This window comes from Nelumbo lutea, chromosome 4 (assembly GCF_056320005.1).
Source record: "Nelumbo lutea isolate HS-2025 chromosome 4, American lotus-T2T, whole genome shotgun sequence".
NCBI classification, from domain to species: Eukaryota; Viridiplantae; Streptophyta; class Magnoliopsida; order Proteales; family Nelumbonaceae; genus Nelumbo; species Nelumbo lutea.
Genome location: NC_142687.1, coordinates 5,550,631 through 5,564,999, shown reverse-complemented (window position 1 = coordinate 5,564,999; position 14,369 = coordinate 5,550,631). Strand labels below are relative to the sequence as shown.

At 37.9% G+C, this 14,369-nt stretch overlaps 3 protein-coding genes across 4 annotated transcripts; 2 read left to right on the top strand and 1 right to left on the bottom strand.

The window, feature by feature from the left end:
- Positions 1-151: 151 nt before the first annotated feature.
- MPL1 (Myzus persicae-induced lipase 1) lies at positions 152-4,168 on the top strand. 2 transcript variants are annotated; one of them, XM_088986662.1, is made up of 10 exons: positions 152-192; positions 276-528; positions 612-722; positions 1,933-2,073; positions 2,190-2,300; positions 2,442-2,585; positions 2,924-2,964; positions 3,059-3,138; positions 3,239-3,334; positions 3,440-4,168. In XM_088986662.1, exons 2-10 carry the CDS (start codon positions 331-333, stop codon positions 3,757-3,759), a joined length of 1,242 nt encoding a protein of 413 aa, XP_088842788.1. In that variant the 5' UTR covers positions 152-192; positions 276-330; the 3' UTR covers positions 3,760-4,168. The 2 variants fall into 2 exon arrangements, with proteins under 2 accessions (XP_088842788.1, XP_088842789.1); XM_088986663.1 differs by lacking the exon at positions 152-192 and having other exon boundaries at positions 257-528.
- Positions 4,169-5,270: 1,102 nt separating this feature from the next.
- Positions 5,271-6,840, top strand: LOC148853558 (Cupredoxin superfamily protein). The gene is made up of 2 exons (XM_088941953.1): positions 5,271-5,769; positions 6,310-6,840. The coding sequence occupies exons 1-2, from the start codon at positions 5,604-5,606 to the stop codon at positions 6,648-6,650; spliced, it is 507 nt and encodes a 168-aa protein (XP_088798079.1). The 5' UTR covers positions 5,271-5,603; the 3' UTR covers positions 6,651-6,840.
- A 1,921-nt stretch (positions 6,841-8,761) lies between these two features.
- LOC148853557 (uncharacterized) lies at positions 8,762-9,304 on the bottom strand. Its single transcript, XM_088983373.1, has one exon. The coding sequence runs from the start codon at positions 9,302-9,304 to the stop codon at positions 8,762-8,764; it is 543 nt and encodes a 180-aa protein (XP_088839499.1).
- Between the last annotated feature and the right edge of the window lie 5,065 nt (positions 9,305-14,369).

Sequence of the window (14,369 nt, the reverse complement as noted above, 5' to 3'; positions counted from 1 at the left end):
TCCCATCAAAGTATGATATCCACATCAAAACTGTGGCCTACGTCCATCGTATCATAGCCTTCTGGTCATATAACGACAACTGTTGGGTCCCACAGAATACAGCATTCCTTACTGCTGAGCAGAACGTGAAAAAACTCTTCCCTTTCAATCTCGAGATTCCAGTCAATTGGCCTATGCAAAATACACAGAATGGTGGGTGTAAGCAAAAGTTAAAACTCTTCCTTTTTGTTTAGTTTTTCCACTGTTATTTATCTACCTTGTCTTCTCTTTTAAAGCTAAGGAGGGTTTCTACTTTCTACTTGCTGGTCTTCAAACCGGAGAAAAACACAAATGGCTCTCTGTGGGTTCCTGTCATTGGCTCTCCTCAGCTTTTCCTTCTCGATTCTTCTGGTGGAGCAGCCTAATCGAGCATATGGTTCGCGGCACGATACCTTTGGATTAGCAGGTGGAGCAAGGGATCCTTATCCAAGGTTCGGATTGTGTGCGTCTTCTGTGATCGTACATGGGTACAAGTGTCGAGAATTTGAGGTAAGAGATACATAGAATTGATGATCAGTTCAGCCCCCCCAACTTGCAATGTCTTCCACCTGAATAGTGGTTTGATTTTTCAGGTAACCACGGAAGATGGATACGTTCTTGGCATACAAAGAATCCCAGAGGGCCGTTCCGGAGGTGGTGGGAGAACTAAGCAACCTGTCTTACTTCAACATGGTGTTTTGGTGGTAAGTGTGCGTTTTCATCTTCATAATGCTGCAACTCTGTCTCTCATTCACATACATTAGCTTTCTTTCTTTCTGGGTGATGAAGACTTGTTCCTCTGTTTTTGCTACACCCGTAAAGAAGCAATTCTTGTGCGGTCAAAATTAAGGTGAAAGAATTCTCCTGATCTGTGTGCCCTGATGAAATCACTCCGGCACGAACACATGATAGAAAGGATCCGCTAGTGATACTGATATTATTTTGCTGCCGGATCCAGGGGTGGATCCAAGGGAAAAGTTTTGATATTTGAAAGCACCACCCAAGGGAAGAACTCCGGCTCCACCCTTAGATAGGTTGTAGCTTTCTGCTTTACTAAAATTAATAGAAGAAACTAGTAGTGTTACGCATTTCCCTTCCTTGCTTCCTCGCCGGTAATGAGTGGCCGGAGTCGGTAACTTTTTAAGGCAAAAGCCGTAAAGCTAAAAGCCTAAAAACCCTTCCCTGAGGAAGGAGAGTAATATATAACAGAGAGATAATGGTCTTTTTAATTTAAAAACAAACTGGATTAACCGTTAAATCAACTTCTCGATTTGGCAGTTCTTGAATTTCACCCTTCAGTGGTGGGTCCCTCTTTAGTCTTTACACATGGACGGACACTTTGTTTGTTTGTAGCTACCTGGGGCCTGGCTGTGGCTGGTTTACTCCAGACTCCAGTAGCTATGAAGACAACCTCGATGCCCCCAACCCCAACATTGATCGCCAATCGCTCTAATATCAGTGGTTCTGAAATTTTGCATTTCTTCATACCTTCTTGTATCTTCACCACACAACTGAAAAATGAAATTGCAGATGAGCATTGTTTTCGTCTTGGTTAGTTCTCCAAGGCAAAAAAGGCCAAAGGGCTTGACATTTGACAATTGGGGGAGGATGCTTGCCGAGTTTTTTATAGCCGGGCCAGATCAAGATATCTCCTTTGTCGTGTCTTCCCACGACGAATCCAAACATGTAAATCCGTGAACTTTCCTGTCCGTTGGCCGAGTAATAAGCCATAGGATTCGGTCAAGTGTGCAGACTGAATGTCAGCTGGGCCAAATAGCTACTGTAGAGGAGTAGGAAGTTACGTATATCGTCCATATTTATATGAATTTTGTATGTATGGGTGTCTGTTTGATAATGAGTCTGTTCTTTCTGAGCTTATTTATTTACAAGTTACAAATTTAATTACGGCTTCAGGACGGAATGACGTGGGTTATGAATTCACCCGATCAATCGCTGGCGTTCATCTTAGCAGACAGTGGGTTTGATGTGTGGATTGCCAACACTAGAGGGACTAGATATAGCCGTGGCCACACTACTTTTGATCCAGCTTCACAGGTTCTTTTTCCTTTTTAGTAGTATCACTTGTTTCAATTCTGTTGCATGTAAATTATACATACATACATATAATGATACAAACAATTTCTCTCTCTCTCTCTCTATTTATTTTGCAGGCTTATTGGTTTTGGTCATGGGACGAATTGGTATCATATGATCTCCCGGCTATATTTGACTTCATATACCATCAAACAGGGCAGAAGCTCCATTACGTGGGCCACTCCATGGTGAACACCTTACCCCTCTCGTTGTGACGTACTAGCTAGCAAAATAAGCCAAAATCAATGTGTTTCCCAAATCCCAAGCACTAATTATTTTCAGTGGCCGAAGGATTCTGGATTCAAGTGGTGGTTTTTCAATCTTGACAGGGGACCTTAATTGCGTTGGCGTCCGTCTCCCAAGGGAAGTTAGTGGACAAGTTGAGATCAGCTGCCTTGCTAAGCCCAGTAGCCTATTTGAGTCATATGACCACCGCCCTGGGCCTACTTGCTGCCAGAGCATTCGTAGGAGAGGTATGGTATGGGTACTAATACTATTACTATATATGGGAGTCGGAATAATTAATTAAACTATACAAATCTTCTAATTCCATTCCATGATCATGTCGATGTGTTTAACTTTAGCTATACTACTAACTAACTTCTTACTCATCTGCCCATTTCCATTACTTTTACCTGCTGCTTGAGCATGCATTGTTTTACCATCTCAAGTCTCAAATACCACCCCAGTCCCCAGCAATTCAAAGTAGTTAGATCTCTAAGTGGCAGGGGCCGGGGAGAAAACCGGAACCAAGACAACCCTTTACTTGTTCGAGCTTAGTTGCTAATTTGATATCATTTGCTTGTCGCAGATAACGACCCTAATCGGTTTTTCAGAGTTCAACCCAAAGGGGTAAGACAAATTCATCATATATATATATGGCCTTTAAACTTGGAACTTTGGAAGTGGATTTGTTTCCCTAATTAAAGTATTATTAATTAAACAGGCAGCCTGTGGCAAACTTCCTCAATGTTCTTTGTGCAAACCCAGGGGTCGACTGCTACGACTTGTTGACGTCCTTCACTGGTACTAATAATCTGCCTCCTACTTCGTCAAAGCCGTCATTCTGCTAGTGCTCAACCTAATTAAGCTTATTATTATTATTAACTTAATTGTGTGTTCCAAGGCCAGAACTGCTGCCTTAACTCTACCACCCTTGATCTTTTTCTGAAGAATGAGCCTCAGTCAACCTCAACCAAGAATTTGGTGCATCTGTCTCAGAGTGAGTCCCAACTCCCAATCCAATTAACTACTTCTGTGGCAATATATGTATTTAGGGGAAGAGAATGATTGATTGATTATACATGCGTAACGTAATTAATGGCAGCGGTCCGGGATGGCATCTTGTCGAAATACGATTACGGGAATCGAGATTTGAACATGGAGTATTACGGGCAGGGAAGGCCACCCATCTATAACCTCTCCAACATCCCGCGGTACCTTCCTCTGTTCGTCAGCTACGGAGGCCAGGATGCGCTCTCAGACGTTCGAGACGTTGGGCTTTTACTCGACAGTCTTAAGTTCCATGACGGCGACAAGCTCACCGTTCAATTTATCAGAGACTTTGCTCATGCGGATTTTATCCTCGGAGTTTCTGCCAGGGAAATCGTCTACAACGCTATCATCGCCTTCTTCAGACGTCAGTGATCAGTCACTGTGGAATGACCCATTCCAATAGAGGAACCAACCAATGCTTGATAGTTGATAGTTGATAGTTGATAGTCGATATATACACACTCTACATACGTAGTACATATAATTAATTGTATTAATTACAATTACAACAACGGGACGATGAAGAAGAGCACTAATGCAAGCGCCACCCAAGACCAAGGGGATTGGGTTGGGCTACACCTACACATACGATGACATGTTACAACGTGGGGCACTGTAATTTTGTACCGAGACAAGAAGCATCTTACCCTTACAATTGAAATTGGTTATATTGTAGCTGTTTGTATAAGATCTAAGCTTCTTGATATACATGTATGGTCCGCTTGGTTTGCAGTCAGAAACTCAGAATTGTAATTGAAATCGGAATGATCTATTTCCATAATTCTGTTTGATTCAAACAATAACGGGAATGAGAATTGGAATCAATAAAAATGAAATTTCATTCCCAAATGAAGGGGAGGGAATGACCATTCCCTCAAATGGGGTTATAATTCCACTTAATCAAGCAATTGGAATTGGAATAACGCATTTCCACTAACCAAATGGGGCCAGATTGATGATGTTCCAGTGCTAGCTACTTTCCTGATAACTTTACACTATTTTGAGTTGTCTACAGAGGTGTAACTTGGGCAGGTTGGCCGGGGTTTATGATCACTAGGCCCAACCCTAAGACATGGACATTGGGTCCATATCCGGTCCAACCCAATATGAATGCCCGAGTTCGCCTACTCATGCCCAGCCCAAATTGCTCCCATTTGATGAGGACTCTTGAACAGAACCTTCCCAAGGCAAAGTAAGAGCAAAGCGCAAGGACTCTTGTTTATCTTCTGTCCCTTTTATTTAATGGATTAATAGCGATACAAAACTCTTTTGGTTTTATATTGTATCACAATTTACAAGCACCAGTTTCTGGTTCGTCCCTGTCCTGTGTTCATAAAAGAGAAGCACCATCTGATGATAGATCCCCCTATACCTGTCCCATCTAATTAGTTGATTCGATAGATCTTTCTTCAACAAAAAAACCATTACCACGTTATTTGGAAGAGAAAAAGATGTATTGTGAGTTCAAATAGCTTGATCGGATGGGTGTTATTAAACCATTTCTTGAGTAAATGTCAGTAATATAATGCTTCATTACTTTTCTGTCATTCCTTCAAAAATAATACAATTGTATATCATATGTAATTAGTTATGATATCCATATCAAAATATGTCTATGATCGTTTGGTGTGATAAAATAATCACGGTAGGACCCGCAGTAGAGCGTTGGTGGCACAGTAGTACTATACTACTATAAAGCGTGCCATTTAATTTGTTGCTGAGTTTCGAAGCCAAGCTATGCAAAAGACTTCTAAATTTTTGTCTAAATAAATTTATAGCTAACTTAAAGAACAATCCAAAACGGTTGGGAAGTTATGCTCAAGGGCCCTGTTTGTAGTTGTAAAATGACTGATATACCACCATTGCCTAGTGCAGTGTCTCCCATGCTAGCCCATCACATTACCCAAAATGGATAAATCCTTTGTATTTCTTGTCCTCCTGACTCCTGAGTCCTGCTTACCCTGTCTCCCATGCTAGCCCAAAGCTTTCTCTATAAGCTCTAGGCCTGATCTTGAAAAGGGCAATCTGGCGAATTTCTAGAAACATGAATCTTGTCGGTAAATGAAACCTTACTAGTATAAAAATATCAGCCTAGCTCAAGTCATAACCAAGGCCATTGGGCATTTCTTGAATTCTCGTCTCTGCATTCCCTCCTTTATTTATACAAAAGAACCAATAGTCTGGGAGGAGAGAGGAGCAAGCATTTTTCCAATATAATGGCTTGTGTTTATAGATTCATGGTGTTGGTGTCGTTCGTGGTTCTGGCCGCAAATGGAGCCCTTGCCACCCAACATGTTGTGGGAGGGAGCCAAGGTTGGGGTGAATCTACCGATTTCAGCGCTTGGACTTCAGGACGCACATTCAAAGTCGGCGACCAACTTGGTAATTAAGTTTCTATCTTGCACCCATTTGCTTCTTTTCTAGAATTGGAATCGGAATCAGAATCAGAATCAGAATGATTTATTTTTTAAATAAGAATCGGAATTGGAATTAGAACCAGTTGGAATTGGTGAGAGATCATTCTCTCAGATGGGGAAATGTCATTCCATTGGGGTTTCGATATAAACTCAATTCCAAACCCTATTCCCACGAAGTTGAGTTCACTATGAGCTTCACCTGATAATGAATTCGGATTCACTTGATAAGGTTTTGTAAGGTTTAGGATCCCAGGTTCGGTTTGAGTACTCCATGAAACAGACTCTGTCTGGTCTTCATATGAACCACTGAAGGTTGGTTGTATTGTTGCAACACTGAGCTTCTTTAGGCCTGGCGGTAATGAAAGCTGACCTGGGATTTCAATACACGACGAGCCAGTCGGCTTCTAGTCTTGTTTCTGAAAATTTAGGTTAGGACAAATAGGTGCAATATCCATAAAAATTAGAAATCCATCATCTTAAAATGTGTTCATATATATTTGCGCAGTGTTCAAGTACACAGCAGGATTGCACACAGTGGTTGAGCTTGCTGACGAAAACGCATACAAGAGTTGCGACACAAGTAGTGCTGTGGATTCCATGGACGGTGGAAACAGTGTGGTCAAGTTGAGCAAGCCTGGCACTAGGTACTTCGCTTGTGGAACGCCAGGCCACTGTGACCAAGGAATGAAGATCAAGATCAAGACGGTTGCAAACAATGGATCGTCTCCCTCAGACTCTTCTGCAACTTCATCTACCACATCCACATCACCGGCCTCAACTTTCCAATCTCCTCCTATTGGAGTAGTCATGTCAATGGTCCTTGTTTTGCTTAATTATCTAGTTTAATTGAGATTATGTTTCGTTGTTTGATTTGGAAATAATCTTGGGTTTGATGGATGAGTTTAATTTTTAGTAAGGTGTAATCTTGAGGCTTTAATTAATTTCATTCATGCACTGTACGTCTGTACCTGTCCGGGGATTGAATTTAGGTAAATTATAAAAGGGGCAAGTATGTTTATACTTGCCAATTTTCCAAGAGATATGAAAGTTCATACCAACCACCCTTTTTGAGAGTATTTTGCACAGGCCTTTTTTTGCTTCAAAATTTCGGCCGAAATATTAAGCTCTTTTTTAATAATAAAAACATCTTGTTCATTAGAAAATTCGAGCTATGTAGGTTAACAATGAATGATCTTTGTTTTGAGTCCGATATACCCAATAAAGCCAAATTAATTATAACGGGTTTGGTTCTTATTTCTGTGTCCCAGTTATAATTGGGTTTTTTGTCTTAAATAAAATAAAATTTATTGATAATTTTAAAGTACACGAAACCCAGAGAAGTCGTATATTATATTTACATCAAACTTACCATAGTAAGCAAAAAGATGAGCTAGAGTATTCTGATCTCTAGGGATATGTTTTGCTTGAAAGCCCTCAAATTTTGTGATATTGAGCATTATAATTTCAATATGCATTTGAGTTATCCAATTGCCAATGTTGTTTCTTTCTTGAATGGCCTGTATAACCTGTGCTTCATCAGAGAAGAGAGATGGGCGTTTATATCCTTCTTGATATGCTTTTTTCAGTCCCTTAACAACTACCTTGAATTCAGCATCTTGGCTTCCTTGAGATGCGATGACGTTTCCTAATGCAAATAGTAAGTGATTATCGTGAGTGGCTATGACAAAAGCTGCACTTGCACGATTTGAGAATGGATTAAAAGAACCATCGGTATAAATTTTGATATGCTCGGAATCTATGGGAACCAATTCTCACTGCATGTTTCTTGGTCCCTTGGAGTCTCCAAAAAATGCCATCTCAAGAAGGAAAGATGGCATTTTTTGGAATAAATCCTCTAGTGAAGATGCCCCACCTTGGTGCCTTCTAAGGTTCCTTTCATCCCATATTAGTTTCAGCAAGATACTAATTTTGGATAAGAACACAACTTGATCTGGCTTTGTTAACTCCCGTTTGGTGGACAAGAGCCAATTATTGAGAATCTTATGTAAAGAAACTTCTCCATGGTGATCCGGATTGATGCCAAGTTGAGCATGACACCATATAGCCCGTGCATAGGGATGATGAGTCCTTTGCTTTCTGCTTCTTGCATTAGGAGAGTTAGAACTTGCATACCTAAAATGAAGAGATATGGTGAAATAGAATCTCCTTGTCTGAGGCCTCGCTTCAGTTGAAAATGTCTTGATAAGGTTCCTTGTAACTTGATCGCAAATGATGGAATAGATATACATTCCTGTACGAGATTATACCAATGAAGTGGGAAATTTATTTTCTTCATAACTTCAATCAAGAAAATCCGACCCATTCTGTCAAACTTAATTACAACCCATCCCTTCTTTGTTCTTTGTCTCTTGACATGATGGAGAATTTCTTGAGTGAGCAAGACATGATCTGATATTTGTCTGTCTCTGAGGAACCTAGCTTGATTTGGCGGAATTTGTTCATGAAGTAATGGCTTCATTCGATTTGCCATCCATTGGGTGATGATTTTATAGATAATATTGCAGAGACTTATTGGCCTATAGTCAGACGGCCTTTCTGGATTCCTGCACTTAGGAATAAAAGTGGCATTGAGTGAGTGTAAGTTTGGAAAATCCAAAATGCCAAGCTAATGAAATTGACTCGATTCATCTATATTACCCACTTGCTTGATTGCTTCTTCAAAAACTGATGCTATATCGTTGCAATTGGTTAGCCACTCACCATTCCTTCCTTGGATCCACTCAATGTCTTGTGTTCTCCTTTTGTACTTCACCATTTGATGAAAAAAATTTAGTGTTGTGATCCCCTGCTTTTAACCATAATTCTCTAGACTTGACTCGCCAAAGATGCTCTTCCTTCTCTAGCCAATGATCATATTGCTTGTATAGGATTCGCAGGTTTTCCTTGTCGCGCTGAGTTCTCAGATTAGATTGCAAATCATGTATGTTTTGTTGCAGTCATTGAAGCCTTTCCTCCACCCTTCCAAAGACTTTCTTGTTCCATTCCTTGAGTTTAATTTTGCACTCCTTAAGTTTAACGGTGACTTGGCGTGCTTTTGAACCAGGGATCTGCTTCCCCCAGGTTGATTCCACAATTTCCTTGTAGTCTTCATGATCTGCCCAAATGGGCAAGAAATGAAAGTGAGGTTTGATGTTTTCCTTAGAAGGTCGAGTGTTGAGAAGTAGAGGGCAATGGTCGGAGTGGTTAAACTGGAGATGGAAGATTTTTGAGTCTGGGAAGATCTGCAACCATGATTGCGTAGCCAAAGCCTTGTCCAGTCTTTCAGCAGTCATACATGAGCCAGATTGTCCATTTGTCCATGTATATGGTGGACCAATAAACCCAAGGTCTATAAGAGCAAATGAATCGATTGTATTCTGCACGGCTTGGGATAACTGTGGTGCTATTCTACCAATCCGGCCAGATTTGTAATCATGAAGAGAAACAAGGGCATTCATGTCACCAATTAACAGCCATGGGTCTTCTCGAAGATCATGCATGTTTTGTACAGATTCCCATATAGATCTTCTGTGTTCTCTGTGTGGACGACCATATAGAAAAACTATCTTCCAATTTTGATGTGCAGGAAGATCGATCGAGAACGCTCAGTTTGATAATATGATTTGTGGTCATCAAAACCTGAATGTTTATATGAGAGTCCCAACAACATAAGAGGCCACCAGATCGACCTGTTGCTTCGACATGGGCAGAATGATTATATTTCAAATATTTAGCTAGCTTATGGCTTCTCTCTGTATTGAGCCTAGTTTCAGAGATAAAGATTATCTCCGGCTTGTTTGCTTTAATCAGCCTTTTGAGGTGCCTCTAAGTACTGATAACTTGAAACACCGAGCAATTTGAATGATGATCCAAACTCGATGATGATCTTTAATCACCGAACACATAATAATACAGCTGGTTGCTGTTGACCAGAATACAGATTGATTGCCGGAGTCATCAAACATCATCGTCTCACCTCTGTCATCTTGCAGATTATAAACCAAAAGACCCAAAAAATAGCAAGGCTGGGAAACAGAGAAAAGCAGCTAGCTAATCGCTAACTACCGAAGGTAGGATACAGACTGGTTGCCGGACATCACCATGTATTGTAACTATTGTTGGTTTGATTGGTTATAGTGACTATTGTATGGGACTATTTTAAAAGTGTGCTTTAATGCGCATATGTTATTTTGCCCATTAAACAGAACCAGCCAAATTGAATTGCTTATCCACCTGTCTTTTTAGGACCCATTTGGGAGGGCTGAATGGCCTGAATTGAAGAATCAGCTAAGTTGGTCAGCTGCTTTGAAGCACTTGATACGTTATTTAAATTTCAAAGAGGAACAGTCTGACATTGGTGCGCATTTGGAAGAGCTACACAGCGGCTTTTAACATTAAATGACCTAAGAAATCAAGGATTAAAGCCGTAAGCCATGTTTAGTACAAAACGGAAATTTTGAAAATATATGAACAGAAATTTTGACTTTTCAGCAAAGTTATATTAGGTAGTTTCTCCAAAGTTCAGTCATACCGATGGCAATTTCCCCCCGTAAAACCGGGGCCCCGCCCTTCCCCGAACCGGGTGGGTTTTCCCCGACCCTAAATAAGGACAGGGCGGGGAGGGGAAAAATAATTTTCTCCCGAATCGTGTATGGGATGGAGATGGGTTTTGTATATAATTCCTCAAATCCATCTGGAATCCAAAGGTAAATTAGTAAAATATATTTATGTTTAATATAGATATTTAAAATATCTCTAAGTTTTTCCTAAATTTTTAAAATCCCAGGATCCCATAATTTTATTTTTGAATTACCGTAAAGTATTATAATTCAATTATAAAATACCCCCAAATTCCCATATCTTTTGTATAAATTGTCCATAAAATAGATAATTTTTAAATAATTATCTTTGAGCGGGGAAAATTCGGGGATTCCCCATCCCCGATGGGGGATGGATGCCCCACCCCGCCACTAGGGACGGGGCGGGTACAGGGAGGGGGTGCCCCGTCTCGTTGCCTTTCCTACTTAGTCAACACAATAACTATACATGGGCTCTCAAACTCTGGATTTTTTCACCAAACGTAAAAAATTAAAAGGTTGTGGTTCCGTTGTTTCTCACACTTAGAGGTGTAAATCGGGTCGTGCCACTCGCGGCCCGGCATGAACTAGGACTAGCCTGGCACGACCCGGCACGATCATGCAAGCCGTGCTAGGCTTGGGGTTTTAGGTCCACGGGTCGAGCTGACACAGTCCACCCGCAACCCTACCCAGCATGGCCTGCGGCACGACCCATATATATTATTTATATATATAAAATATTATATAAAAATTATAATTATACAATAAATGTATAGTATATAATATATTAATAAAATAAAACATTTTTTAATTTCATTGTACTAATTTATTTATTGTATATAAGCAATTATATACACAAAAATCATATAAAATTAAAATTTTAAGTTTTTTGTCAATTTTTTTAAATAATATAAATAGCTTTGACTCGATGCATGGCCCGACCTAGCCCAAGGCTCGGCCCACAGGCCAGCCCAACCCGCGGCACGACACAAGCCTGCATAGGCGTAGGCCATGGGTCGTGCCAGGCTGACCCCCAAATTTTTCATCGGGGAAAGCAGCACAGCCCGTGACGACCCGCGGACCAGCATGGCACGGCCTGCACTTTGTGCGACCTCCCAAAGGCCATGTCTTACCAGCTTGACACGACCCACTTTACACCTCTACTCACACTAACCTCACAATTACATCCCAATGTATATTAAAAACATCTTCCAAATTCGTTAGATCCATTAGGAAAACAAGAATGCACGCGCTTTAGCCTCTTATTTATCTTGGCAAAAGAGGATTATATTAACAAACTAGCGGGGACCCATGCGATGCATGGGATTTATTAAGAGAAAACTAAATAATAGAAAGAGTCATATAATAAAATACCCCATATAGTTTCATGGATTTACTAAAATCTACCGTATAGTTAGCATTTTACTAAAGCACCACTTATTATTTGCAATGTATTTAATCAATCTTCCATTAGATGATAGTGAAAAATGACAGTGTTGACCCTAAAGTTCGTTTAAAAAATATGGGCCTAATGGCAAAACAAACACTTCTTAATGAAAGGTTGATTAAGTAAATAAGTTATAAAATATATGAGATGTTTTAATAAAATGAAAACTATATGGTAGGTATAAGTAAATATGTAACACTATAAGGTGTGTAGGAATGACAACAAGGCAGGGATCATATTCCCTGTCCCCGATCCCGATTTTGAAATTAACCCCATCCCCGATCCTTGACGAGGAAGGGTTCCCCATGGGGACCCGAATCCCCAAAATGTTTTTCAAATAATTGTATTTTTTAAATAAATTTATTTAAAATAAATAAAAAAATAAAAAAGTTGTATTTTTCAATCCCCATCCTCGACCTTGACCCTGACCTCGACCAAGGATTCCTATTAATCCCCATTCCCACCCCCGCCCTGGCAAAACAATCCCCATCCCTAGCCCCATCGGGTTGGGGAAGTCGGGTCCCGTCGGGGATGGGGAAAATTGCCATCTCTAAAAGTGTGTTCTAATAAATGACCCTAATAGAAACACATAGGACTATACAATTGTTTTATATTTTCAACTTTTTAAATAATTAATAAATATTTATATTTTATATACTACTTTTAATAAAATTTTTATAATACAAAAATAACAATGATTAATTTCAATTAAGCTTATTTATCAAACTGATGAAATCGACCAACCCGATTAACTTGACCCCAGTTGGTCGGTTTTCTAGTATTTTAGGTTGGCTTTTGGTTCAAAAATTTACCAATTTGACCAAGTTGGATCAGTTTCACTTTGGCCATTTATAAACCGACCAAAATGAACGACCTCACCATAGATATATATTAATATTTTATATTTTAAATATAATTTTTAATATGGAAAAGTGAGAATTTTTCCATATTTCTTAGTTTAAAATGTTTTATATCATAAATTTAATTTTTAATAATTGCACTGTAATTTTTAAAATTAAATTAAGAATTTAAGTTTAAATCTTTTGAATAGACTAACCAAACCAAAAAATCGACCCAAACCGATACCATTTGAGTGGATCAGTTTTCACAAAAGGTTAGTTGGTTTCAGCTAACCAACTCCCTAACCTGACTAGGTCAATTTGGTTGGCCAAATAGCATACGACTAAACCGAACCAACTCATGAACAATCATAAATTTAGCTAAATTAATAGTTTTATCTATAATAAATAACAATAGCTCAATCTCCAATAATTATTGAAAATTTATAGCAAAAATACACAATTATTAAAAACATATTGATAATGAAAAGTATAATAATTACAAAAATACAATAAGTACTAAAAATATATTAGCTTAGTCAATAAATAGTATAATCTCAAATAATAGTTTAATCTATAATAAATATTATTCAATAACTTGTAACAAAAATACAATAAATACAATAAGTATAATAGATTAAATTTAAAAATTTCAATAATAGTAATTTAATCTCCAATAATTATTAAAGTTTTCTGTTAAATAACAAAATAAAATAAATTTATACATAATCATTAAAAATGCATTTATCACAAAAGACAATAAATATTAAATTTAGTATATATAATTATATAATAAATACAGATTAAGAGTTTAAAACTATTATTAATAAATATTAATTTTTTTGAAAGTTATTTTCTCAAATTATTACTTGATATAAGTGAAATTAATTATTTCCAATATTATGTAAAAATATTAAAATATTATTAATTTCAATATTATGTTATAATTATTTTTCTACTTTGAAGAAATTTTTAAAATTTATTACATAATTTCGTTGTTTTAGCTATTTAAAATCTAGTTATGATAGATATTTAGTTATTTAAATTGATAATCTATAAAACATTTAAACTATTTAAATTGATAATCCAGAAAAATATAATTTAAATTGTTAGTACATTATTTTGTGATATATTTTGTAAAAATATAAAATTATTTTGTGTTTTTAATAAACATTTTAAAGTTATTATATAATTTTGTTAGAATATTTAAATAATTCTTAGATTTTTTAATCCAAACTTTATTTAGATAGATATAGATAAAAAGTAGGGGAGAGGATAAATATGAATTAGAGATAATTTAGGTGAGAAACTCTCGAGTAAATTAGAGATAATTTTGGAGATAAATAGGAATTAGAGATAATTTAGAAGATAAATATGAATTATGGATAATTTTGGAGAAAGTGGGGGAGGTAGTTTATTTAATGTAAAGGCAAAGCCTGACCCAAACCTGGCCCGACTTGGCCCATGAACAGGTCTACTCGATACCGAGAGTAGGAGTGTCAATTGGATTGCATTTGGTCCACATCGATCCAGTCCAATGTGAATCCATTACATATGGACCGGGTCCAATCCAATCCAATGAATGTTTTGGACCATTTTGGACCATTCAAATTCAATGTTTGGACCATTCAATATGTTCAAATTTATTTTAATTTAGATTGGTTTCAACCTAAATCTGGTCTATTGATACTTATATTCTTAT